Here is a 24,519-nt window from a genome sequence, read left to right as displayed (position 1 = left end):
TCCCTCTGCCGCTGGATAACACAGTATTATGTCCAACCGAAATTGAATAAAATAAAATTGTTGCTGTTGGTCTGATACCGATTTTTAATTTATAGTTAAGCAATTGTCTAATTTTACAGAAAGTTTACCTCTTAATTTCAAGTCTGTTTTCAGGACGTCTTTTAGCTTATTTGTCAAAATAGCGTGATGACCATTCCAACGTTTCACCGACATGCTAATTGGCCACTAAATTATGTGCCAGAGCATAAAATAAGGTATAGGAAACTTCCTAGTCAATCTCCTCAATATTACCAATATTTCTCCCATGTACGAAACATTCCAGGAGTAGGATGAGCTGATTTGACGCATTAACGTGAGGCTCGGGAGGCTGTCAGTGTGAGTTTAGGGGAGGTAAACAAGATGGCGACAACTTGAATAGCAAGAGTAACATGAAGGGACAAAAAAAACCGTAGTCGTATCTCATTGTGCAATGAGAGAACCTGCCACATCAAATACATAAACAAGCCAAATGCGTAAGAAACAATTGGCCACCGGGACGAGATTTCTATGGATTAAGGTGAGATGTTTTCCTATGACTCTGGTTAGCATGTCAACTAGCCACCTAGCTTGCTAGCAACTCGCATTGAAATCCGAGCAGCTTGCAGCTGCTCAATGCGTTAGGTTGACTTGTGCAGCTTGGTTAGGCTGGCTCGTTCCAATTGATATATAACGCCAGAGTCTGATATTGCTCTCCGGTAACCCGAATGACATTTTTGACGTCTTTCCAAACTCCCGACCGGGGGTCTGCTGCACCGCCTGCCTCCGACGCCGAGTTAGCTGCTGAGCCGTCAGCCACCAAAGTTGCATTGCTAGCGTAACACCCCTCGACTTGTATGACGACGTTTCGTTATCGTTTTCATGATTTTAGTATAGTCGTTTAAACTGCTATTGGCATTATTGTTTCGATTTAGTACGATGCGTTGCTATATATGTCTAAAGTTCATCTAAGAAAGGTAGCAATGTTGCCATTTCATTCAAGCAAACCGTAAGCTAACAAGCTAACCGCTTGGACCGGTATACACAAAATAGATTTCCCAACCGTGGCAGCAGCTTAGACATACGAGGCCACCCAACCTTCTGCTTTTTGTTTACGAAGTATTTAGCAATGCAAACTGAAAGATGATCAATTATATGAACAGATCCAGAAATTGAAACGCCAACACTATCTTGCATTGCTATTTTGTAGCAACATATATCTATAAATGATGTGCTAAAATCTTGTCATTGTTTTTCTAGGCACCAGGAAGAAAGGGTAACCTGAGACTGGCCGCTTATACCACACGTTTGACTGGATTTGCTGCAACTGTTTGGTGATTAAACCTATGAGGCTCAACTCGATATTTTGACACCCGTGTTCCAGAGAGAGCGGGAGTGCATTGAAACACAACCCGAAATGTTGTGTTGTATGGCTTTGGAGCCGTACTCGCTGCCCGTGCCGAACATGTTGTCGCGTTAGTTGCAAGTGGAGAGGACCGCGGACTCAAAAAGAGCAATTATCGAATGACATTGTGCCCTATTTTGCTCACTTATATTGTATCTGTTTGAATACCTTGAAATAACCACAGCAGTCAGAATTATTTTCTCCAAGAAACACTAACACTAAATTTGGTCTACAGTTTTGTAGCTGACAAACCCAGAACTCCCCCATGAGTTAATGTTACTCAATCGTTTACAAATAGGCTTGAACCCTGCATCCTCCCTCAATACTCAGGCCTTGCCATTACACACTCTCTACCCAGTATTTAAAAACTCTTGCATGCTAGCCTGTGAAACAAAACATAGCCAACTCAGAGATGAAAGGTAACCAGTGGACTCAACTTCACAACAATCTGAATAGTTTGTAAAGGACGAACCAGAGCCTGGAGGCAACTGTTAGGACTGGCCTGCATTATTTCCTGTGCGTTTCTAGTGGTGTTGTCCTTTACATACTTTGCAGCTCAATAGGAACAAAATACTACCTATTGGCCTATTCACCATGAGTGCTGGAGAGCTGCACCATCTGGACTACCACCTCAATGATCATGAACTGATGGGGATGGACACTTTCATCCACCGCATTGACTCCACAGAGGTGATCTACCAGCCACGCAGGAAGAGGGCCAAGCTGATTGGGAAGTATTTGATGGGGGACTTGCTGGGGGAGGGGTCGTATGGGAAAGTAAAGGAGATGCTGGACTCAGAGACACTGTGTCGCAGGGCTGTCAAGATACTGAAGAAGAAGAAACTGCGGAGGATTCCAAACGGAGAAGCCAATGTGAAAAAGTAGGTAGTTCTGTTTCTCCATTTTCTGAACTTTTCCTCTCTATTTTTCAGTGTTTTGTTAACTTGTTGCTACTGTGGAAAAGTATTGATTTACTAATGCAGGTCACAACCACTCAAGATACTAAAGGGTACAGGATCTGGAACATGTTTTTGATTGATTCACGTTGTCAGGCTAAAACCAAACACGGCCACAAAATAATGCTCATTGATGTGACCGTGAAGGCAAACATTAGATTTGGGAATTACAAGATAAATCACATTTAATGCAGAAAGATGGCCATTCTGCTTGAGTGTAACCGTGACGGTCTGCTGGAATTGAAAACCAAATAGTCAAGGTATTTTTTACATCTTTAGCCTTATCCAATATTCAGAATCAGGGAAAATAAAAAAAATAGTCCCATAAGCCACACCCAAGTATCTTTTATACTCAATACTCTACTAAGTAGTACTTTTTTTGTGTTTGCAAATACAATTTAGTGTTTTGGCAGTATGAAATGGTTGCTGTGCTGCATGTGTTTACATAACTGGACCAATTGTTCAGTAGCTACAACAGCTACCCTGCCGTGTTCTTCACTATTGTATTGCAGATTTATCTTGCAATACAATAACGTGATAATCTAGCTGATGTGCATCTATCTAATTGACTCAACGGTGTCCTCAGTTTTTATTAGATTAACGATGTATTAATCACACATCGTTTGTTAAATATTCTTCAGGTTTTCGCTGCGGGCCTGTGCTAAATACAGAAGAAGCTCTAGCAACTGTCAAATTAGTTCACGCCGAGAGAATAGAGATCTGTGTGTTTTTTAGGCTGCAGTTGCTCAACCACTAGAAACAACTCTCCCAGCAGCTCTACATGGGTCGTGGTGAAGTGTGTATTTCTTGGGTTCCTTCCTTTCATTCAAATATAATGGCAAATCAATTAGATTTACTTTGACTAATTACCATGGTTATCCATTACACATATTTTACTTTTCTGGTTAAGCAGCTTATGTTTCTACAGACTATCTTGTCCTACATCTGAGACAGTTCGGAAGTCCCACCCCTGCCAAGGCCGCGATAGCAAACGGACCATCCACAACATCTCCTACTTTCGATGCCTCTGAATTTGACTTGCTCACACTCTTATTACGATCTTCAACAACAGCGGGCGAGTTATGCGATAGCTACTCTGGAATGCAAGCGGCATATCCGGCAATAACAAGCTAGGCCCGTACTCTGAACTGGCAAAACGTCTGCAAGACCTTGCCTTTAGGTGCCTTTTGGATCAGGGAGCAGTTGTTTCAGTATTGGTGCAGGAGTTGTTTCCATTTTGCTGAGTGGGGAAATCCTTCCAGCGGGGTACTTATAAACTGAAGGCAAACAGGGTCATTTGAACCAGGAGACTGCAGAAGGACTGCAGCAAGCGCAATGCTCTCTACAGTAAATGCTGACTCTCTGCCTTCTATTTTTTTCTGTTTGTTCTTTCAAAGCAGCGTTTAGTTTTTTTCTTTTCAAGTTTCAGAACATTGCTGTTTGTTTTCTTCCTAGTAGTTAAAGATGGATTCACCGTTTCTTAGTTTGTGTGGGGGTGTTTATATCAGTGCAGATAAACAAAGTGAAATTACTGAGACCACCTGATAAGAGGTAAAACCCTACAACAGCCATCGTGCGAGGGGCCAGTGAGTGTAGATACATGCAGGCAGAATGGGGCCACTGGTGATCCTAAAATTGTCTGAGCTGTTTACTTGTGATCCAATGCAATTGGTTTCCTTTTAAGTCGCAGCTCTGCAGGTGACGTTAAGCTCTTCCTCCAGCATTGTGTTTAGTACATCTGACTGCCTTAAGTTCTTAGTTAAAGGTAACAACATAGGAGATGGTGGCCTCTGCTTTCCTGTAAGGTGGAAGTTTACTTTCAAAATTAAGTGATCATCCAAGTGTCAAGTGATGAGGTTCCTTTGATTATATTTTTACATTATATTGTATTTAGGCTGTACAACTATAGGTCATAGCTTAGCAGTGATTAGTGAAACAAAAAAAAGGCTAAGGTACTTGCAATTGTCCAAAGTAATTTAGTCTCATGAAATGTATTGCATTGGGAAGTCAGAGAAAAATGCGATCAGGATGTCTGCATTTTTGCATTTTGCTTATCAATAACTGTCACAACGAAAAAACTACTTCACAGCCCATTTTCCATTTTTATTTCAGCATTTCCTCTGAAGCTTTAATATGCAATAAATAGATATAAAAATAAATAATTTGAGTGTACTATTAGGTAATATGCTTACACATATTTATAAAGGTGAGAGTGAGAAAGTTTTGAACACGCTTGACAATATTAAATTACTATGCACAAATTACATATCTGTGTGGAATTAAGATTATTTTAAAAAGTGCTTCACAATGTATTATGTTGGCCAATATCTCCAATGATGGGAAATAATCTGGATGTTCTAGGATGACCTAGGTGTTCATATTTTTTGTTGTGATCAAGGTTTAAATTTGTCAATACCTCAAACTGCCTGAGGGGTTTTAAGCATATTATCTAACCTCATAGTTTCCTGTTATTTTTATTTACAGGGAGATTCAGCTGCTAAGAAGACTCCTGCACAAAAATGTGATTCAGTTGGTGGATGTGCTGTACAATGAAGAGAAACAGAAAATATATCCTTTTGTGTGTGAGTCTGTTCTGATTTTAATTACTGCATTGGGTTGTTTGTTTAAAGTATGACTACACAATCGTCAATATATAAAATAACATTTGTGTGTGTGTGTGTGTGTGTATATATTATAGATATGCTGAATTTGTATCTTTCTTTGATAGAAAAAAATGAATACAGACTACTTAGCCATTTTCCTTTTCCTTTGGGGTGGCTATTTTCTGCCTGCATGCTTGTTTTCATTATGGATTACCCACATCATTAAAAGGTGTTAGCAATATCCCTTGACTCTGGACTTACGTATATGGTGATGGAGTATTGCGTATGTGGGATGCAGGAAATGCTGGATAGCGTCCCAGAGAAAAGGTTTCCAGTATTTCAAGCTCACGGGTAAGTGTCTTTCTTTGGGCCTCTATCTCCCTTTCTCTTTGACACACTCCCTCCCCTGTCTGCTATTATGAGTGTAAACTTTTTTGTTGCCTCTACTCCAGGCCTAAGTTTAGATTCCTCACCCCTCAGAATAACTCCACAGGCTTTCAGGGGACTTCTTGTCAGTATTATGAATGCTTGTTAGCCAGTTCACTAGTGGTGCAATGAAGAATGCAATTTGTTGTTCATTAATCATGTATAGGTATTTGTTTTGTGATACTACTGCTCATTTGAGTTCCTAGCATACCATATTTACCCTTTTTCTCTTTTCTATTTCTTTGCTTTTCCCTACTAGGTACTTTTGCCAACTCTTAGACGGTCTTGAATATTTGCACAGCCAGGGAATAGTTCACAAAGACATTAAACCAGGCAACCTATTACTGACCACAGACGGAGCGCTCAAGATCTCCGACCTGGGGGTAGCAGAGGTGAGTCACACTGAACACGGCACTCGCATGAACAGGAACAACGAGGCCGCCTGCCCCTGTTGTTGACTTCTCTGTTTTCATTGAGACATGGCATGAATTTTCCAATTAGGACTAAAACCCCTTACCCTAGCATGTTAATTCTGTGTCCTAGCAGTTATGTAGGTTAAGAGCTAGGGTCATTTGTGTTGATTTCAATTCCCCCCACTCCCTTGATCCCAATTCGGGGTCAAGACCTTTTCTCCAGGACTGCTGCTCTGCCAGTCGAATACTGATGTTGCTTGTCGGTGGCCTGCCCCAACCCTGTCTCATTATCGCTCCGTCTCTACCCACTATCTCTCCCCAATGCAGGCGCTCCATCCATTTGCGGAGGATGATACGTGTCGCACCAGCCAGGGCTCCCCGGCCTTCCAGCCCCCAGAGATAGCTAATGGCCTGGACACGTTTTCAGGGTTCAAAGTAGACATCTGGTCCGCTGGAGTAACACTGTAAGTTGGTCAGACCTCCAGGGCCCTGGTCCTTGTTAAAGCTATGTGATGGAAGGAACTCTCATGTTGTTTGGTTTCTCTCCGTTCTGCCTCCTCAAAAGGAAGAAAAAATATCTGAGAGACAAAATCTGAATTTCTGTCACTCTATAGATGGGGCAGATTGATACCCTTATCTTGATGTTCTGTGAGGAATGGTCCTCCCAATGTTCACCTAGCTTCAACCATTATACATCATTAACACAAGTCATGGTGTGGGCAGGGACAAGATCTCTTGTACTTCCTCCTTGACTCGAGCAGTGATTCTGATGGTATCTTCCCCTGACCCGTGCAGATACAACATTACGACAAGTCTGTATCCCTTCGAGGGGGACAACATCTATAAGCTATTTGAGAACATTGGGAAAGGAGACTACAGCGTTCCCGAGGAGTGCGGCCCTCTCCTGTCAGACCTGCTGAATGGTGAGTTTTTTGGTCTGCGTCAGCTCGTCGCTCTCTCTCTCTCTCAATCCCTCTGTCTCTCTATCCCTCTCTCTCCAACTCTCGTGCCGCCGAGTTGGCCCAGGATCTTCATTTCAAAAGGCGCTCTATTTTCAGCTTACAGTGCTGGCTTGTTAACGACCACATACCTAAGAAAATAGCTGTTGCAGAGCGATTCTCTCGGTATGCTTGTCAGGTACTTTCAGTGCGAGGGCCCCACTGTCATTGTTATGACAGGTGATGGCCCTAAACTGCAGTACTTTTCATGCAGTCAGAGGAAAAACAGCTTTGCCTGTACACCACCAGTAGGTGGTACTGCAACCCTAACGGGCCGCTCTGACTCACTCCATCAGAGACCTCCCACTGACTGTAGAGCTCCCTCCATCTGCTGACGTAGTCTCTGTTGATCTGGGGCCAGTGATAGAATACTAAACACCTCACAGTGGAGGCAGGGCTGCTGCTGCTGCCTCTGCTGCTGCTGCTGCCTCTGCTCACAGGTGAATGGTGCAGTGCCTTTCCACGCAAAGGGTGAGGAAAAGAGAGGGAGGTCTGCCCGGCTAGCCTGGGGCCGATACACGGTCGGCAGGGTCATGTAGCCAGCCCGGACCTTTTACCAAGACCTTTGATCAGACATTTGTCTGGATTTTTAACGATAATTATAAGTCAAAATAATCTTGTGTAACAAGACTGTTGGAACTATCCTGCTTTGCCTTCATTTCCCAGAACAGACATTTTTAAGATTGTTGTTTGACCCTTGTTCTCCCATCTACATTTGAAATTGCCCAATCATATTTCACTATTCAAACACGTAACATTGAGCCGTGGTACAAAAAGCATATGTAAAATGTTGTGAATCCGTAGGAGCTGCCGCCCCCCGTCCCCCAGTCATGTGTTTTGTGTGCGAGTGTTTGTGACGCCCGTGTGTGTGATGACGCAGCACCTGAGAGATTGTCGGCCAGTAATTATGCGGTCTAAAATAAGCTTGGTGCTCACAAAAGGTGTCCTTCAGCACTGATCACAGACTGTTAGTCCGACGCACCGTGCCCACACTCTGCCTAGCGGGGGCTCTCAGTCGGCCTCCCTGACAGATCGTCACCCTCTCGCTGTAACGTCCCTCTCAGCCCAGTCATGTGTCAATCGGGACGGGATCTGGGTGCCCGGATGAGAGCCAAGTTGCCGTGGCGCTGGTGGGTCTTAATCACACCTGCTGGATGCGTCTAGAGTCATCCTAATAAATGTTTAACGGGCGAGGCTCACGGCATGCGTTTAGTCATTGAGTGTATTCATAGTCCGACTCATGTTGGGCCTTTGCCATTTCAACGTCCGCATGCAGACAGACCCTGATTCACAAGTGCACAGAGACGCACAGAGTAAAACAAGATTTGATTGATGTCTGTCTTTGTTTTTCAGGAATGCTGGAGTATGAGCCTGTCAAGAGGTTTTCCATACAGCACATAAGGCAGCACAAGTAGGTCTTTTATTTCCTCAAACTGGTTTGGTTTTATAAATACACATTTGCATTAGTGTTGCAACGGTCCGGAAGTTATCACCTCATGTTCTTCTGAGAACACCCTGATTACAGGTAACACCGGTTCATTCAGGTCTAAGAGTATTTGCATGTTTGTGCTGTATGTGGCCGTTGGGATCAGGCTGATTAACGCTCATTAGGCTGTGTTATTGATCAGTAGAAGTCTTCCTTTAGTGGGCTGTGTTGTTTTTCTACAGTTTTAAGTGTTTTTTCTACCGTTTTTTTTAAGTGTTATGTGATATGTGTATCATTCCCTGTCTGAATCGCATTTGTATTAACTGGTTATTTCCTTTTCATTTAAAAAACGGTTCTACTTTTAACTAAAATATCACATGGGATGGCTGTCAGACCGACTCTGTTACAACAGTGCTTCAATGTAGCCTCAAGTTTTCTAAAGACACTGCTTCAATAGGATGATGGTAGCCTACAAATGAAGTGGTTAGAACGTTGTGCAAGGATTTTGAGGAAATTGCACTATAGGATAAGCGTTATTTACCAAACCTCCTCAGAAAACAGAGGAGCTTATGTGGATGACTGATCACCAAAGATGGGAAAAAATAGAATTATTAATTGCCATTCAATAGAGATTGCATCCCACACATCCATGGACCTGCACAACTGGCCCAAGCCACAGAACCCATAGAGCAAAGAAATCAAACCTTACTGTGCTCTAAAGCATAAATTCTAGCATCAAGATTGTCTCCCTGACTTCTGCAACCACTTATAATGGCAGCTTTTTAATTGACAAATTAAATAATATTATAATGATTATTCTTATTAACAACACCGGTATCCGAGACAACACTAATTTCAATGCTTCCGTGACCGCCGCATTTTGCTCGCTCATTTTCTGGCAGACATTTTCTGAAGGTTTAATCTTTACCTCGGCCAGTGTAGCAAGGCGTTGAAATACATGTTATGGAAACGAGAGAGAGAACAGGAACTATAAAGATTCCAGGACAAAATAAGCCGTTAGACTTAACAACTAATTGGACTCAAATTCAGCAGAAGATGAGACAACTCAACAAACCTTTGCATGGTTGACTGAATCTTGTTAATTAGTTATCAAGATTGGGACCAGGATCATACTGGGTTGTATATGATTTTAAGTTGTTGAGTTAACTCTTCTTTTCTGCTTCTTCGCTTAAAGGCATTATTTGTTTTGCCGCAATGCAGAGGACTATCAAAGAATTTAGTAAAATCACCACACCTCAAGAAAACCATAGCGTCGGGGAGCTGACAAATGGACCGAGTTTCTCAGCACCGATATCCCAGATGAAATGGCTTCCTGCACACACTAATCGTCTGTCTAGCTATCTCCAGATAATGCCTGCCTTTTGGTGCTGTAGACCTCTGTGCCAAAAAGCACATTAAAACTTGTCACAGAGCCCGCCTTTTTCTTTGCTCCATAATAAGAATCCTTTCTTGTGGCAGATCCTATTCTCGGCTCCTTTGGGAAGCTCCCATCGTTGGGATTTGCGATGCGTAACCCCACCGAGTAGACACCAGCACCATAACTGGGCTACATTTGAACTAGCGTAAAGCTGGTGAGACCGGCCCCAGTACCTGAACGATGTCTGTGTGCAAACCCCTGTCCCCTTCCAGCTGGGTGCGGAAGAAACACCCCCCGTCCGAGCCCCCCGTGCCCTTCCCGGCCAACGCGGAGAGCCGGGACCCGTGGCGCAGCATGACGGTGGTGCCCTACCTGGAGGACCTGCACGGCTACACGCAGGAGGACGACGACGAGCTGTACGACGCCGAGGACGAGTTCATCTACACTCAGGACTTCACCGTGCCAGGTAGGGGCCCGGGGCCCTCCGCCCACGTCCCCCGGCCCGTCCCTTCTGACACCGATGCGCCTCCACCCTGAGAGTCAACAATAATAAATCGACAAACTGCTATGATTTGGATGTTTATTTGAAACAAACCCGAAATCGTACATTTTTCTTGCATGATCTTCACCATGGTATTCCATGCCATTTTATCATTGTTACTGAAATAAGACTGAGGAAACGTATTTTTAGTACCTTTTGATGTCCAACCAAGGGACACCTGGCCGAGGTATGTGTTGAGCTCTTTCAGGGCCCTAGTGGATGTGGTCGTACATAATCTAGTGGAGACCTAATTGATGGATATATGTCATTAGTATATGCTTCACATGAACCTCCTAAGATGCCTCCTAACCTCCTCCTCAGGCTCCGTGAATAGTTAGAATAGCTTAGTGGCTATTCCTCACTAGTCACGTCGCCTTCTGCGAATAATTGTTAAATAGCGATCTAGCTTAATACAACGTGCTATTTTAACAAGTGGCTCATGCCAGCCACTAAGCGTATGCAGCGTTCCCCACAAAAATACTTTACTTGGGCGGTTATTATTCTTTTCTTTTTTTTTTATCCGTCCAAGAGAATGATCCGCAAAGTATAGGGTTGATGATACATTGACCATTTTGTTTCAATTGGTAAAATGTTATTTCTTTGTAGAGCGGCATGCACCACATTGATTCGCTCTCTCTCACCAACTCACTGACAACGAACAGTCTGTGAAAAGCCCCTGTACTCCGGTCCCACTCTGAGTCAGAACATGAAGGATGGTTTGCTTTTCCCCGCAGAGAAGTGGGCTGGCTGAATTCATTGAGTAAATAGTATCAGTTCAGGAATCCGAATGAGGGATGCCAGAAACAAAACAAGTTGATGAAGCGGTCTAAATCTCAAAGGGTACTAAACGTAGCATGAATATAACTTTGCTCTGTCTGTGATCATGACTTCAGCTTGGGTCATGTCAGATCTTCACCAGTAATGGTGATGAAGACAACAACTCCCATGATCCAATGCTACTCTTGACGTCATCAAACTAAGTATTTTGTTGTTGTTTTGATTGAGCGGCCCCTAGCGACAAAGACGAAATTAATTGAAATGTAATTAATGTTTATTAGAAACACGTGTGAAGTGAAGTAATACATGTATGGTAGCTCCCAAACCGTGGCATGCCTCCTGTCCAATGTAATCTCTCAGTCGGACCTAACTGTTGTATAATTTCTGATCTCCTTCAGCCCCGACCTGACAATCGGAGGCGTGGGCACACTCTTTCCTGTTGGCATGGAAGTATGTTGAAGTTCACTGGGTTTAGTGAAAAAAACCTGAAATCCCGTTCTGACGTCTGAGTCAGGCTTCAAAACAACACCGAACCGAACATAAATTCCTGGAAGAAAGGTTTTTGCAACGCTGCTTAAACATATTTGGAATTATGATCCTTAGTGCTGTCTGTTGCTTGGCAACAGTGAACAATAATAACCAGTGCAGTCTCTGGAGCGATCTGGAAGAATGCCCTACATAAAAGCCCCCTGCATTTCCACTGAAGCCGTAGAATCTGAATGACACTTGGTGGTAAAAATAAACCCAGTGGCTGGGCTCCCTGTGTGGGAGTATCAATGGTTCCTCCAGGTCCTGTTCAACACCGGGCCCTGACTGATGTGATGCACTCTCCCAGCGTCTGTTGACCACGCACAATATCCTCTGACGCGCTGTTTACTCTTCAACCGTAACACGGGAGACACGGTGTTGTTGAGGCTGGTCAACATCCGAGGCCTGTCGAGGTGTGCCTCTGGGCACTAAGAAAGCCCAACGATCATAGGGCCCAAATTCATACAGGATAAGAACAAAGGTCGCCACCTAAGAGTTGGACTTGAGGATCAGCCTTGAAATGTTGATTCATAATCGATTCCGCTAGAACTCCTCTTTTTGCAAAACATCAATGCGATGAGTTTACGTGAGCACTTCAGTGAGTCACCTTAGTGAGTCACTAAATACCTGTTTGTTAAAGAGTTTTTTTTGTGGCATTGTGTTTTTGTCCTCGTTTCTTGTGTATTCCATTAGTTTTTGCTCAGATCTGCAGGGACCGATTCCTTGGTCACCTTCTGGGCACTAACCCACCTCCCTCCCTCCCTCCAGGACAAGTAGCCGAGGAGGACGAGGACCTGAGCCCCGCCCACTACGGCCGGGCCGTGGCCAAGCCGGTGTGCGTGAACGGGACGGACGGCGGGGGAGCCCTCAACAGCAAGCCCAAAGTGGAGCGCCGCTCCTCCTCCTCGTCCAACCCGTCGCGCAAGGGACTGTCCACGGCCAGCAAGATCCGCAAGCTCTCCACCTGCAAACAGCAATGACCTCACCCCCCGCCCTGCAGCCCACCTGGTGTGTGTGTGTGTGCTATTTAAAGGAGACATATTATACCAACAGGTGTTTGTGTGATTAGCCATCACAAGCCGTTTTGAAAATCTGCCTCATCACAGGTGGGCGTGTCCACCTAGTTGTATAACGGATGGATGAGTAACGTTTGCTACAATCCACTCGGTAGGCTGGTAGACTGATCTATCCAGCACAGATCTAGGTGGACGCGCCCACTTGTGACTTTCAAAACGGCTTGTAATGGCTAATCACACTCACACGTGGTGGTGTAATATGTCACCTTAAACGTCGGCTTCCTGACGCATATAATTGTGTCCTTTCATTCTTGAAAGGACTAATTTGAAATGCCGGGATAGACATGAACAGCCAGAGGAAAAGCGAGAGCAATGGTGGAAGGGGGGCATGTGTGAATAGGAGAAAGCGGAGAGGGTCTTTAAGGCGGGAAAGTGAGCGGACGAGGTGCACCAACCGCCAAGCGTGTGATTAGCACGAGGCAGCAGGCCGGGCATACGTCAGGAGGGTTGAAGAGTGGCTCAGAGATGAGCGAGAGAGGAAAGGTCGAGGGGAGCGGAGATGGATGCAGAGGGAGAATGAGGAGGCGTGTCCGTGACGTTGATGTCAGCAGAGCTCTGACTCACCCTGCCTGGATCTTGAGGGGGGCCGGAGTGAACACAACGGACGTACGAGATGCGTTGTAGTGCGTACATGCATACAGCCCAACCCAAGCGTGCACTGTGGTGGGCTCAATGTTTTAGTTTTTAGTTTTTATGACATGTACACATAAACGTGCCCCCACCCCTCAATGTGTGTGATGAGCCCTGGGTGTGGTACAGACTGGAAGGCTGCTCTGTATTCATTTGTTCTAGAGATGACTCACCCATAGCAAGACAGGAGTGGGCTGCGGTGGGCTGTTGATCCCTTGTCTGCCCCTGTTATCTCTCCAACCCCTCACTTTTCTTCTCTTTTGCTCTCGCTTCCATTGCTCTCTGGCTGTTTCATCCACATGAATCCCCATTGTCTGGTCGGCATGGATTCCCTATGCTTAAATAGACCCTGTTCACTCTTGATTGCAGCCTAACGTTATCTTCTTAAAAAATAAATTCCTGATTCCAGCTAGATGTAGTTAGACAAACCAAATTACGCTAGACATTCACTGTGCCTCCTCTCTCTGCTCCATTCAGGTCACGCTCTCCCTCCTCCTCTCTTCCCTCTGGTGTCTGGAGCCCCTGGATGTAATGGGGGAGAACCTACTGATGTTCTAGCCCCGTATTCCCTGAACCGCTGGCCTGAATCCCACGCCACTGACCGGGCTGGGCTGGGGTCGATGGGCGAGGAGGAGAAGAGGACCAAGTGTCAAGTGATGTTATTTTTCTTCTTTGCCTGTCTCTAAAGACTTGAGCCGCTAGGTGTGAAAAGGGTTGGATATATAAATATATATATATATATGCCATTGGGCGGACGCTTTTGTCCTAAGCGTCTTACGATGCCATGAGTGCATTTGTTTATTAGCATGGGGGGCCCCAGTGAGAGAGGATTATTTTGAGAATTCTTGCATTTTCTTTTCTTTTAGTTTTGGTTGTTTTTGGCCTCCACCCCCTTGAATGATGCTCCCCTCTCCATCCCTCCCCCCATCCACTCTCCACTGGGATGGCATTGGACAATATGAACATGGCTACGACTCCCCCTGCTTCTTCAGTAGTTCCCCTCTGTCTTTAAGACTACCTTTTGGATTTGTTGTCTGTTCCGTGGGGGAGAAAAACTGCTGTTGTAAATGCCGTTTTTTTAACTACAGTGTAAGACACACGTCATGTAGTTTTGAAGGCTTGGGGGGGGGGGGAGGGAGAGAGAATTGTTATTGATAATAAAAAAAATCTGAATTCTATATTTCAATGTATGAGGAAGATGGAAGGTGCATGCTGTGGGAAGCTGAGGTGAAGAGTTCTGCTGATGGACTTGCCGACCTCCACGTCCACCACAGACTTATCGGGGCTCTAGTTTCTGATTTTGGTTTTTTGTTTTCTTATTTGAATAAATATTTTTTAATTATTATTTATATAAAATATGTTCAGACCGGACTGTTTTGTGGCTGATCTTTTTTCGATTCTATAAATATTTGTGGGCCATAGCATTTCTTGCTATTATGCAAACTCGGTTCACTCTATTCTCTTCTGCCCCCTGTTTGTCCTGCAGAAACACCGGGGTTAGTTCCTACAGGAATGCGATCGATATTTCCCTCAGGGGCTGCACTTTGTAGATGCTGAGGGACAAGGTCCAAAAGACATCATGATACCTATTAACCGACATGTATTGCAAGAGTGTTTCCTGACCTTATTAGGCCATATCCGGACGTTTCAGTGCAGATGTAGGCCAACTGAAATTGAAAACATCCAATCGTTTGTTTTGAAGAGCTGCAAATGAAAGTGTGCCGATTCCATCCCCATAAGTCAACCCCCCCCCCCCCCCCTTTCTCTTATACAACCACATCTTCAGCCCTATCACTCGGAGTAGATCAGAGAGCAGGTGAGTCACAGCACCAGAGAGGGGGGTGGAGGGAGGGAGCGAGGGGGACTACCCACGTCAGCACACTGTCGGGAGGTTTTCTATTCAACAGGGCTAACGACAAACAATGCAAATGATTGAGAGGAATCTCAGATGCCTGGCATTGCATGCAGGTGGGAATGTTTAAACGGTATGACTATTTAAGTGGTTTTGGAGGTATTAAAAAGAATAAATGTCTTTACAAAAAAACATGCAGCTTTCCCAGAAGCTGTAGAACCATTTTTGTCAGTTTCAACATTAAAGATTCAGCAACACAACAGGTATTTTTTTATTTTATAAATTCTAAATGAATATGTACCTTAGTGCACATTCAGATTCCTTTTCTGCTCTACATTTAATCATTTCTGTAGTATATGCACTAGACTAGTTCTTACTGCAGACCTAATTCCCAATGTTTCAAGCAGTACGTGTAGTACTTGATTAATCATTCACAGATGACTGAACGCACTCTTATGTAACCTTTATACAAAGAACTCTTTATAATGAAACGCTAATGCTATTGAATGTCGTAACGCTACACATGAAACGTTATGACATGTTGACGCCAATGGAAATGTTTTGCCTTTGGGGAAGTATATACACAAAGCTAAAGCTCTATACAAATTGGCAAATACAACAGTGTTCCATAATATTTCAACTAACAATTTAACCCTAAAGAGGACTATTTCGATTAAACAAATAACCTGGCTGCTTCAGGTTACCATTGGACATAAATTATTTGTCTTATTGTACTATGGAGTTCAGTAGCGGGCGATTCCAGGGGTATTCCGTTCAAACGGAACTTTGATGGCCACATCTGCCTTATACTGAATCTCTGAAAACGGAGATCTGACTTCAGGCATGTATTTGAATCTATGGAGTTGAATATCTCTTGTATCCCCTGTCACTTTGTCCAAAGACATTGCAATATTGCAACCTTATTTAAAATAAATAGGACATTGTAGCCTACTGATGCACATCTTTTAATTTAGTGATGAATGCCGCTTTTCTATATTGTAATTACATATTTTGTTGACACAATGTGCCAATAAAATAAATGAAGCAGTGAATTGGCAAAAAGTAAACAAAGATCGTTTTTTAGATATTAATATAATGTTACTTTGACTAGTCGACTGCTGGCAACTTACATACAACATACCCTTATGAGTCAGACAAAGGACACTTGTGAGGACAGAATTTGATGAAGGAACAAGGACAGATGAACATATTCTCATGAGGAAAGTGCTTTATAAATCTCAAACTATTTTTCACTTCCACATCGGTCACAAGCAGCATGCTTACAATGTTGAAAATATATGACCTATTTTACTTATTGTGCAAATGAGATTAAATTATGAGTATATATTTATTTTAAAATATATAGATGAATGCATATGACGATAGAATAAAGTTGATATAAAAATGGGTAATTTACATGTCACTGAACATGGGTTCACAGTGGAAATAACTGGGAATTCTAGAAGAGACAAACGACTGGTCAACAGTTAGGTGTCTATCCTAGGGGACTGTACTGTATAGTAGTGCATCCACATCTGGGTCAATTTAACATGTTGGGCAATGAATATGTCACAAGGAATTGACCTGCAAGGTAAGACGCATCTTTAAAGTGCAATCACAGAAATGGATATGAAAATGAACATAGTTATAGCGGAGGAGGGGGGCAGCCAAGCTATACAGGACTCCTATCAGGGGAGGAAACATGGGACACTGCTACCACGCATTGGCGTTCTCCCATGCCCAGTTCACCAGGCTTTGCATTCCTCAACCCAGAGAAGAGCCTCTCCTCCAGGGACACTGCCATCTTGTCTGTCAGGCTACTCTGGCCGCAGAGGATGGGCATGAGGGGTGCTTGGTCCACAAAACTGACATCTGTGCTCAGATTGCCGGATCCGCGCTTCTCTGGGGAAGGGAAATTGGATTTGATCGCCTGGCTGCTGTTGTTGTTTTGGTTGCCGACTCTTGGATCCATGTGACTGGGCTGCGTATGCAAAGTGTCCTGCAAGCGGCTAGAGGTGCGTTCATTGGCCACCGTTTCGCCCTCCATGTCGATGACCTCACTATCGGTGACCCGGTGTATTGGCTCTGTGGAATGTACACCAGTGTTTGACCCCTCAGTGTCCTCAGATGCTGCTTTGAACACGCCTTCTACATCTTCTTGTGAATCGCTTTTGTGTAAATTGTTATCCTCCTCAATGCCCGCTTGGTTCGCTTCCTCACATGCTGCCACCTCAGTAGCTTCCTCGTCGGCGGCACTGGCGATTCGGGACAGTGTGCTGTGGTATCTTGTATCCAGAGGGTACCCAGCGCTGTCCCCTCTCCGTAAGGGAGTGAACCTCTGTCTCTCCAGTGACGGGGAGTACCTTCCCCCGGTGCTGGACCCAGGGTCGCTGTATTGCTTGTGCCTCTGCCACTGCTTCCGGAGATGGACCCTGGACCGATGCCTGGCACGTGGCGGTGAGCCTTGCTGGTCGAAGCGTGGATCATGACGGAGGAACTCGTTGAAGAGGGCGTCGGTCTTTTCGTCTATGCTGTAGTCACGGCGGCGAAGGCGTGGCCGGTGAGTCGGAGACGGCGGTGGAATGATAGAGTAGTGTGGTTTCACAAGCGGAGAAGTGGGCTTGGACTGCAGGTGAAGTGATTCTAGAGGATTCGGGCTATAAGTCACCTTCCCGGGCTGAGAGGGTTGCTTGATGGTGAGAGATTGGCTGCCAGCTTTAGCTGCCACTCTTAGCTTCTTGTCTGCGTCTGTGTAACCAATCATTTCATCCTCCTGCTCCTCCTGGAACGCCTTGGCTTCAAAGCTCTCGCACACCGAGCCCTTCCTCCCAGAGTTGGTGAAGAACAATCTCCTCTCTGATGCCGTCTTGCCCCGAGATCCTCCAGGCATCCCAAACAGCCGCAGATCTTCGGGGCCCCGCAATGGGGCCTCTATAGAAGCATATCCACTGTCCATCTGAAGGAGCTTACGGTTCCCGCCCTCCACATCCCCTGCTGTCCCGGCTGCAGCCTCCCCCTCCCCTGTGGCCGCACTTCCAAACACCTCTCCTTCCCCATCCACTTCCGGCTCATCGCCCAGGTCCTGGGACAGGCCATAGCGAGCTCCCGCAGCTCCAAGGGAGGAGAGGCTGTCTGCATCACTGCGTATGGACTCCCGATCCGTGCTGCTCTGGTCCGAGGAGGCATACTGCTCAAGGGAAGCCCGCAAGCTCCAGATGTCTCTGTACAGGGAGTGGGGCATCTCAGTGTTGTCCTGGTTAAGCAGAAAGGAAAGAGAGGAACCCGAGTCTGTCCTCCTCCGAGCCTCAGCTCCAAGAACCTCCTCCTCCCCTTCCTCTGCCTCTAGCGTCTGCTCTCTCTTCACGTGTGAAATCACATCACATGAACTGACCCCTGGGACAGTGTTGCTCTGAGATGCAGTCTTGATATTTCCCTGGATGCCTAACTCCTCATGTTCAACAAACAAGTCGTCTTCTTCATCCTCTTCTGCGTCAGTGTCTCGAGTTGCTAGTTGTGCTCTTGCTCCTCTGTCCCTTGTGGCTACAGCAAACATGGAATTCACCTGTGTCTCGGCGTCCACCACTAAACCCTCCTCTGCCCCATCCCCTGTGGCCTGCTCCGGCCTCTTGGCGTATTGGTAGTTTGGAAAGGGGAAGTCTATTGTGCCCCCTGTGATGTTGACACCTACCTCCACCTCCGCCCTGGCCTCCACCTCAAGCCTGCACAGAGGAAGAAAGAGACAACATCGTTACTATTAAATTATTGCACATGGTGTACTTCAGACGGCTGAAGTCGGTCCAAGGCAAGGTAGCTTACAGGGCAGCTTGGCTTGTGTGAGTGCTCCCTAGAGGCGTTACCTGTCGAGGAAGGTTGAAGTAAAGGAGGGGGTTGAAGCCCGTGTGAGAGACTCAGCAGAGAGAGACTGCAGACCACCACTTTGGAGGTGAGGTGGAGGGTGGGGTGCAGTGACGTCACCACCCAGAGAGGACGAGTCATCATCAGTGTGATCAGTAGTCTCGCTGGCCGCTCGCTGTCTTTGGAAGGGCCTCCTCTTAGGGGATCCTAACAGAGGAAGTCATGTTAAGACATGTTAACTTTAACCAGCAACATTGTAATGGCTTAATTTTAATGAACCATTATTTGGGCCTTTAGTCAATACAAGACAGTGTCTAAAAACAGAGGAACACATTGTTTTGAAGATCTTGTACCTTGTTGCTGAAAAAAGACCCTCCTAACCTTTGGCATCCAGACTTGCTGCTCGATGGCTGCTGTCAAATTTCCACTTCCTGAAGTAAGGCCCCGCCCCTTCCAGACTGGCGTGCCGCCGCAGCTTTGAAAAGAACTGCAGAACGGAGGTCTGGGCTGGAGACACCTCCCTCTCCTCTCTGGGTCCCCTCTCAGTAGCTTCCTCTCTCCCGTCCCCGATGGCCTCAAGCTGTCAGGAAAACACGTAATTAGACAAAAGAGGTGAGAGGGGAATGAGTGAGATGAGTAGGTGGAGGATGAGTGCAGGAGTGCAAGAGTGGTGTCTGTCAATTGAGTGCTGAAGCCAGGGACTACACTCTCAAGACGCAACAGAAGAGACTTACTGCGAGCGAGTGTGTGTGCTGGAGTTTGGCGGCTTGTGCGATCTGTCGGTTGCCCTGCTCCAGGATGACAGAGTGATGGGGGTCTCCAGGCAGGCCCCCACTGAGAGACTGGCCCACCCAGCCGAGGGCCTCCCCTCTCTCAGGAGGCTAGAGAAACGGGGGGCAGGGGGGTTAGGACATTAATTCACACAATGTTGTTGCTTGGTGTGTTTGGCTCACACAGCAAAACGGATGGGATTTGTCCAATTGTTGGTAGAGAGGGAATATTAGATGGAAGAACCCCCTTGTGGAACGTTAAGCTCCACCATGCTACCACTCCCGTTCACTTTGGAGGGTGCAGTAGGGTTTACTGTGCGAAGGTTCATGGAACACTATAATGCACGCAATGCAAAATTGGGACAAAGAGAATCGGTGGGATCAAAGTTATGTTTTTGTATGCATACCAAGACTGAGCAGGTAGGCAGCGGTTAGGCATCTGGCTCAAGGTACGCATCTTGTTCAGCTTGGAGTAATAAGGAGATTTGACTAAGGGTGATACAAATTGGCCATGAAAACAAAATATAATCACCTCCACCTGATGACATGTCCAATTATCCAAGCTATTTTCAGACAACATTTTGACCCTGCATAAGGAGGTTTGGCGAGGGTAAATATAGCCTACACATTGACATATTATGCCAGATGTAGGTTATTCAATGTGCATCTCGCAGGGACCTGCTCACCTGGTAGATGGTGAGGGGCAGTCTGGCCCCCGGCATCTCGTTGATGTTGACGACGCTGCTCTCCGTGGACTCACACTCGGTGATGGTGTGGATCTTCATGGAGGGGGCGTGGGTGGGGGCCAGGTGGAGGTGGGTAAGCCGCGCCTTCTTCAGGTGGTGGAAGTCCCCCTCGGTCAGCGTGTACCTAGCCATCACATGGGGCACTGTTTAAACACGGGGTTCATCCTAGAATGACCTCTACCTGGTTGAGTTTAAGAACATAACTATATGTGCTGTATCATACTAACAAACATGAATGATTTATTGATCCAAAGTGTCTATTTCATTCACTGGGTTTATTCGCCTTTCCGGTCAAAAGTCATGGAAGTGGGTTGATGAAGAGGGAATGATGTTTAGCAGAGGGCCTCAGTGGGACTTGAACCTGGGTGGCCGGCCACATCCCCACACGGTTACTAGACCATTCCAACAGGTTGAGCGACCTACTGGGGCAGGCCGTTGTAACGGCAGCACAAGAGATCCACCGCCGAGTCCCTACCTCCGGCCCTTGTCCTCTGTCTTCTTCTCTTGCTCGTAGAGCGCAGACTCGTTGAAGGACACCCGGCGGCCCGTGGACCCGGTGGAGACGAAGCGCTCCGTCTCTCCCTCCTGACAGCTCGGCATCGAGAAGGCATCCGACTCGTCCAGACGGATGGTGATCTCTGCGTTACGGAGACGTTGGAGAGGAGAGACATGATGTGAATATGACCGGAACAGCCATGATGACAAAGCAGCCATGATGGACAAGAGGATCCTGTGAGGAAAAACTTGAACAAACAACTATGTTGTTGTTTTTGTTAGTTTGTTCCTTACCTTGAGTCGGCTGGGAGTCTTCGACATAGGTGGTGTTGGTTTTCTCCGGGTCTTCACTGGCTCTATGCAGAGGAGAGAGAGAGAGAGAGAGAGAGAGAGAGAGAGAGAGAGAGAGAGAGAGTGACTGAACTCTGTGTTTGGGGGGGGGGGGGGGGGGTTGATGAGTCCACCTACCTGGAGTAGCGCCGTCCCCCCAGGCAGCAGATGTGGCAAAAGAGGACCAGCAGTGAGAGCAGGGCCAGCGTCCCGCCGACGAACACACCCAGCACCAGCAGGAGCACATAGTTCTCCACCCCGTCGGCCGACACCGGCACTTCCTGTTGGGAGGAGCTCCATCAGGCCTGGGTCAGAGCACTGGTGCCGGCAGCCACGCACTGGCATTACTATGGCGTTGGTCTTACTGCTGTTCAGCTGCTAAGGTAAATACTTCCCATAGTTGTGCTAACTACAATCAAAAACCCTCCCAAGTCCCCCATCGAGTCTCAGCAGCCACATTTAATTGCCAATAATAAAGTGCTCAAACATTCACTTGAAAACCCTTGTATGCAAATTTTGGGACATACATTTTATCGATTGATGACTCAATGATAACTCACAATGTAATGGTTAGGTTTCATCTTTTAATGGTATAATCCCACTGCCAGCCCAGGCTGGTGCCGGCCTATCTTTTTAATGTGGTGACAAACATTGTAATCCAGTCTGTAAATTATGGCATCTGCACTGTATCAGTACTGCCTGGGAACTATATATTAGTATATTAGTCATATATAAGTCTCCCTTTGAAAAGATTATCCTTTCATTCCTTCCGTCCGTCTGTCTGGCTCATTGTTTATGAATAAGCTGTCAACGTCAGACTGGAAGGTTTTTTGAAGCCCCCTCTGTGAACAAAGGCATGGAAACACAGTTGTTTACAACATTTAACATGTGTACTACTTTCTTGATTAAGGTATAACATTTGGACTGAGGAGGGTTAGGGCGGGGGGGGGGGACTGATCAGGGGTCCTGATGACATGAACAAGCTGCATGGCTCGGCTCGGCTCCTACAGTTGGTTCTCTGTAAGACCAGTCTTTCCAGATCTCTTCCAGGATCACCTGAGGGCACTTATTGTGAAAGGACTCAAGTTGCTTCCCAGTGTCAAGTGTAGAGGGTTCTTCTCACTCCCAAAGGCGGATGGACTTCTTTATCTGATTTTGGATGCCCTGGTAGGTCTTCAACAGCAGTGAGGCTGCCGGCAGTTGCTTTTCCCTTAGGGTGTGCTCCCCAAGCCTTTGTCTTTCTGGAATAACCAACAAGACAGCCATTTACCATGTGTGGCCATGGGGTGGCCTGGCAGGAGGCCTGGCATGAGGCCTGGTGAACAAGAGGCTGTGTACTAGCAAGCAAAGCTTACACCAATGGCTGCTTCCAGAGCTAACCAGCGCCCGCAAGCTGTTAGCACCGAGGTAGGCACCGGCCTCTATAGCTACTGCACTAAATGCAACACCCTGTGTAGGATTACACACACACAAACACACACACACACACACACACACACACACACACACACACACATACACACACACACATACACACACACAACATCTGATTAATATTCCCAGTCAAGTAAGCTTAGTAAGCCAGCGGATGCTAATCGAAGCACTAGTGAGAAGCCCTTCATTCAGAAGAGATAAAAACGGAGAGCAATGACGTCACTAGGATGCAGAAGTATTTAAGCCCAAACCCCGCACCGCAAAGCTCTCTGTCTCTTTCTGTCTCTTTTTCTCTTGGTCCTGCTTTTGATGTGCGCATCAAAAGCAAACCAAATAGTTCTTGTTATGAAAGGATTACACTAAGCAGATCGCTAACCATGCAACGTTTGATCACATGTTTGAGCACATCCACCACCATTCCCTGAAAGAGGAACACAACAGAGTGTGTGTTTACTAAAGCATTCCCATGGAGGAAATTCCCTCCAAAGCCTGAGACTTCAAGCATCCCATGCAGAACTATGACAGCAGAAGCAACATGGTCATAACAGTCATCATGGTTAACCCTCCACACAAGCAACAACTTGCTGTGTGTATGTGTGCCTGTGTGTCTGTGTATGTGCGTGCCTGTGTGGTTGTGTGTGAATGCCTGTGTGTGCACGTTTGCAGCACATCTAGCCTCATGCAAGCTTCCCCATATCATCCACAGCACCTCTGTCTGCCTCAGGGAGCAGCTTTTAACGTACAGGCAATAATACTGTCATACTAAGGAGGCAGCCCTGCCCCACAGAACCACCATTGTCATAAAGGTAGCTTCAGAACAAGGCCCTATTTTCTATGACCTCTCTTGCCTGCTAAAGGAGGGGAAAAAAAACCTGAGCCCTTTCAGCGTCTGGGTGAGTCAATCCCTCCTGGAGACTGATGCATGGTTGAACCTGGCACAGTCCTTCTGTCACTCCCTGTCAATCATCACCTTTTACCAGCACAGTAGGAGATGCTTCATGTGGAGATGCTAAGCTTTCAGCCTGGGGGTCGGTGTGTTTGGTGATGTGATGATGATGTGTATTAATATATTTTCCTATTGTGTTCCTAGTGTATTCTAGTGATAGGAGGGGATACATATCTCCTGGTTTGGGTCCAGGTTATCTTGCCATTCGAACGGGGAGGGCCTTACGAACCAGGGGTCTGCCCCCTCTGATGATGTCAACTCCTCCAGATGGAGGGGGGGGGGGGGGGGGTGGACAGACAGACGGATTGATGCACTTACAGTGGAGTTCTCTGTAAGACGTGTTAAAAGGGACAAATCATTGCTCATGGTCCAGGTCGATGTGAGTACAGCGCCTGCGAGAGAGAGAGAGAAAGAGAGAGAGAGAGAGAGAGAGAGAGAGATAGGGAGAGAGAGAGATAGGGAGAGGACTGTCAGTCAGACCATGGGGTTCCCAAGTCAAGGCAGGATTCTACAGATTAAGAATTCACCAGGACATTACAACGAGATTTACAACTTGATGGTTTCCAGATGCAAATTAAAGATTTGACCGAGACATAGTTTATAGGTTTTAGATTCTACCAATATGCATTTGGCAGGATGACACTTTTATGACTTTAAACAGACAGATTGTCATTGAGAAGATGTGATATCTCTGTTAGATACGGTGAGAAAAATGGAAGCAAGCAATTCCTTATGATTGACTTTCATAACATTTAGGAAAAAACTAAAAGGTGAAGCTATGAAATATTATCTGCTGGACAGATATTGTCCCTACAGCATGTGGCTTGTGTATAGGTTTTCTCCGTTCATTCCGGTTCATTTCTGTCACACGCTCATAAAAGGTATCTCACATTACAGCCCCATGTGAGGACAAAGTTTA

General features: G+C 46.0%; 2 protein-coding genes across 2 annotated transcripts; one reads left to right on the top strand and one right to left on the bottom strand.

The window, feature by feature from the left end:
- The first annotated feature begins 391 nt into the window (after positions 1-391).
- stk11 (serine/threonine kinase 11) lies at positions 392-14,543 on the top strand. Its single transcript, XM_079750382.1, has 11 exons — positions 392-556; positions 1,276-2,301; positions 4,861-4,944; positions 5,241-5,330; positions 5,665-5,797; positions 6,146-6,282; positions 6,614-6,741; positions 8,170-8,227; positions 9,893-10,086; positions 12,235-12,474; positions 13,650-14,543. The coding sequence occupies exons 2-10, from the start codon at positions 2,015-2,017 to the stop codon at positions 12,444-12,446; spliced, it is 1,323 nt and encodes a 440-aa protein (XP_079606508.1). The 5' UTR covers positions 392-556; positions 1,276-2,014; the 3' UTR covers positions 12,447-12,474; positions 13,650-14,543.
- Positions 14,544-16,696: 2,153 nt separating this feature from the next.
- On the bottom strand, positions 16,697-23,966 carry cbarpa (CACN subunit beta associated regulatory protein a; the record flags this gene model as incomplete). Its single annotated transcript, XM_079750632.1, has 9 exons — positions 16,697-18,743; positions 18,882-19,086; positions 19,261-19,459; positions 19,614-19,760; positions 20,336-20,519; positions 20,871-21,033; positions 21,185-21,246; positions 21,359-21,501; positions 23,919-23,966. 9 exons carry the CDS (start codon positions 23,964-23,966, stop codon positions 16,697-16,699), a joined length of 3,198 nt encoding a protein of 1,065 aa, XP_079606758.1.
- Positions 23,967-24,519: the final 553 nt, after the last annotated feature.

The sequence above is a fragment of the Pollachius pollachius genome, assembly GCF_949987615.1.
Source record: "Pollachius pollachius genome assembly, chromosome: 14".
In the NCBI taxonomy this organism is placed as follows: Eukaryota; Metazoa; Chordata; class Actinopteri; order Gadiformes; family Gadidae; genus Pollachius; species Pollachius pollachius.
This window is presented reverse-complemented; position numbering and strand designations above follow the sequence as displayed.

What these genes read in the sequence shown, in the direction of transcription:
- stk11 (XM_079750382.1), top strand. Translation starts at nt 2,015, where the DNA reads ATGAGTGCTGGAGAGCTGCACCATCTGGACTACCACCTCAATGATCAT. An exon ending in CCGACCTGGGGGTAGCAGAG is followed by an intron (nt 5,798 to 6,145) that starts GTGAGTCACACT and finishes TCCCCAATGCAG; the next exon opens with GCGCTCCATCCATTTGCGGA. An exon ending in CAGCACATAAGGCAGCACAA is followed by an intron (nt 8,228 to 9,892) that starts GTAGGTCTTTTA and finishes GTCCCCTTCCAG; the next exon opens with CTGGGTGCGGAAGAAACACC.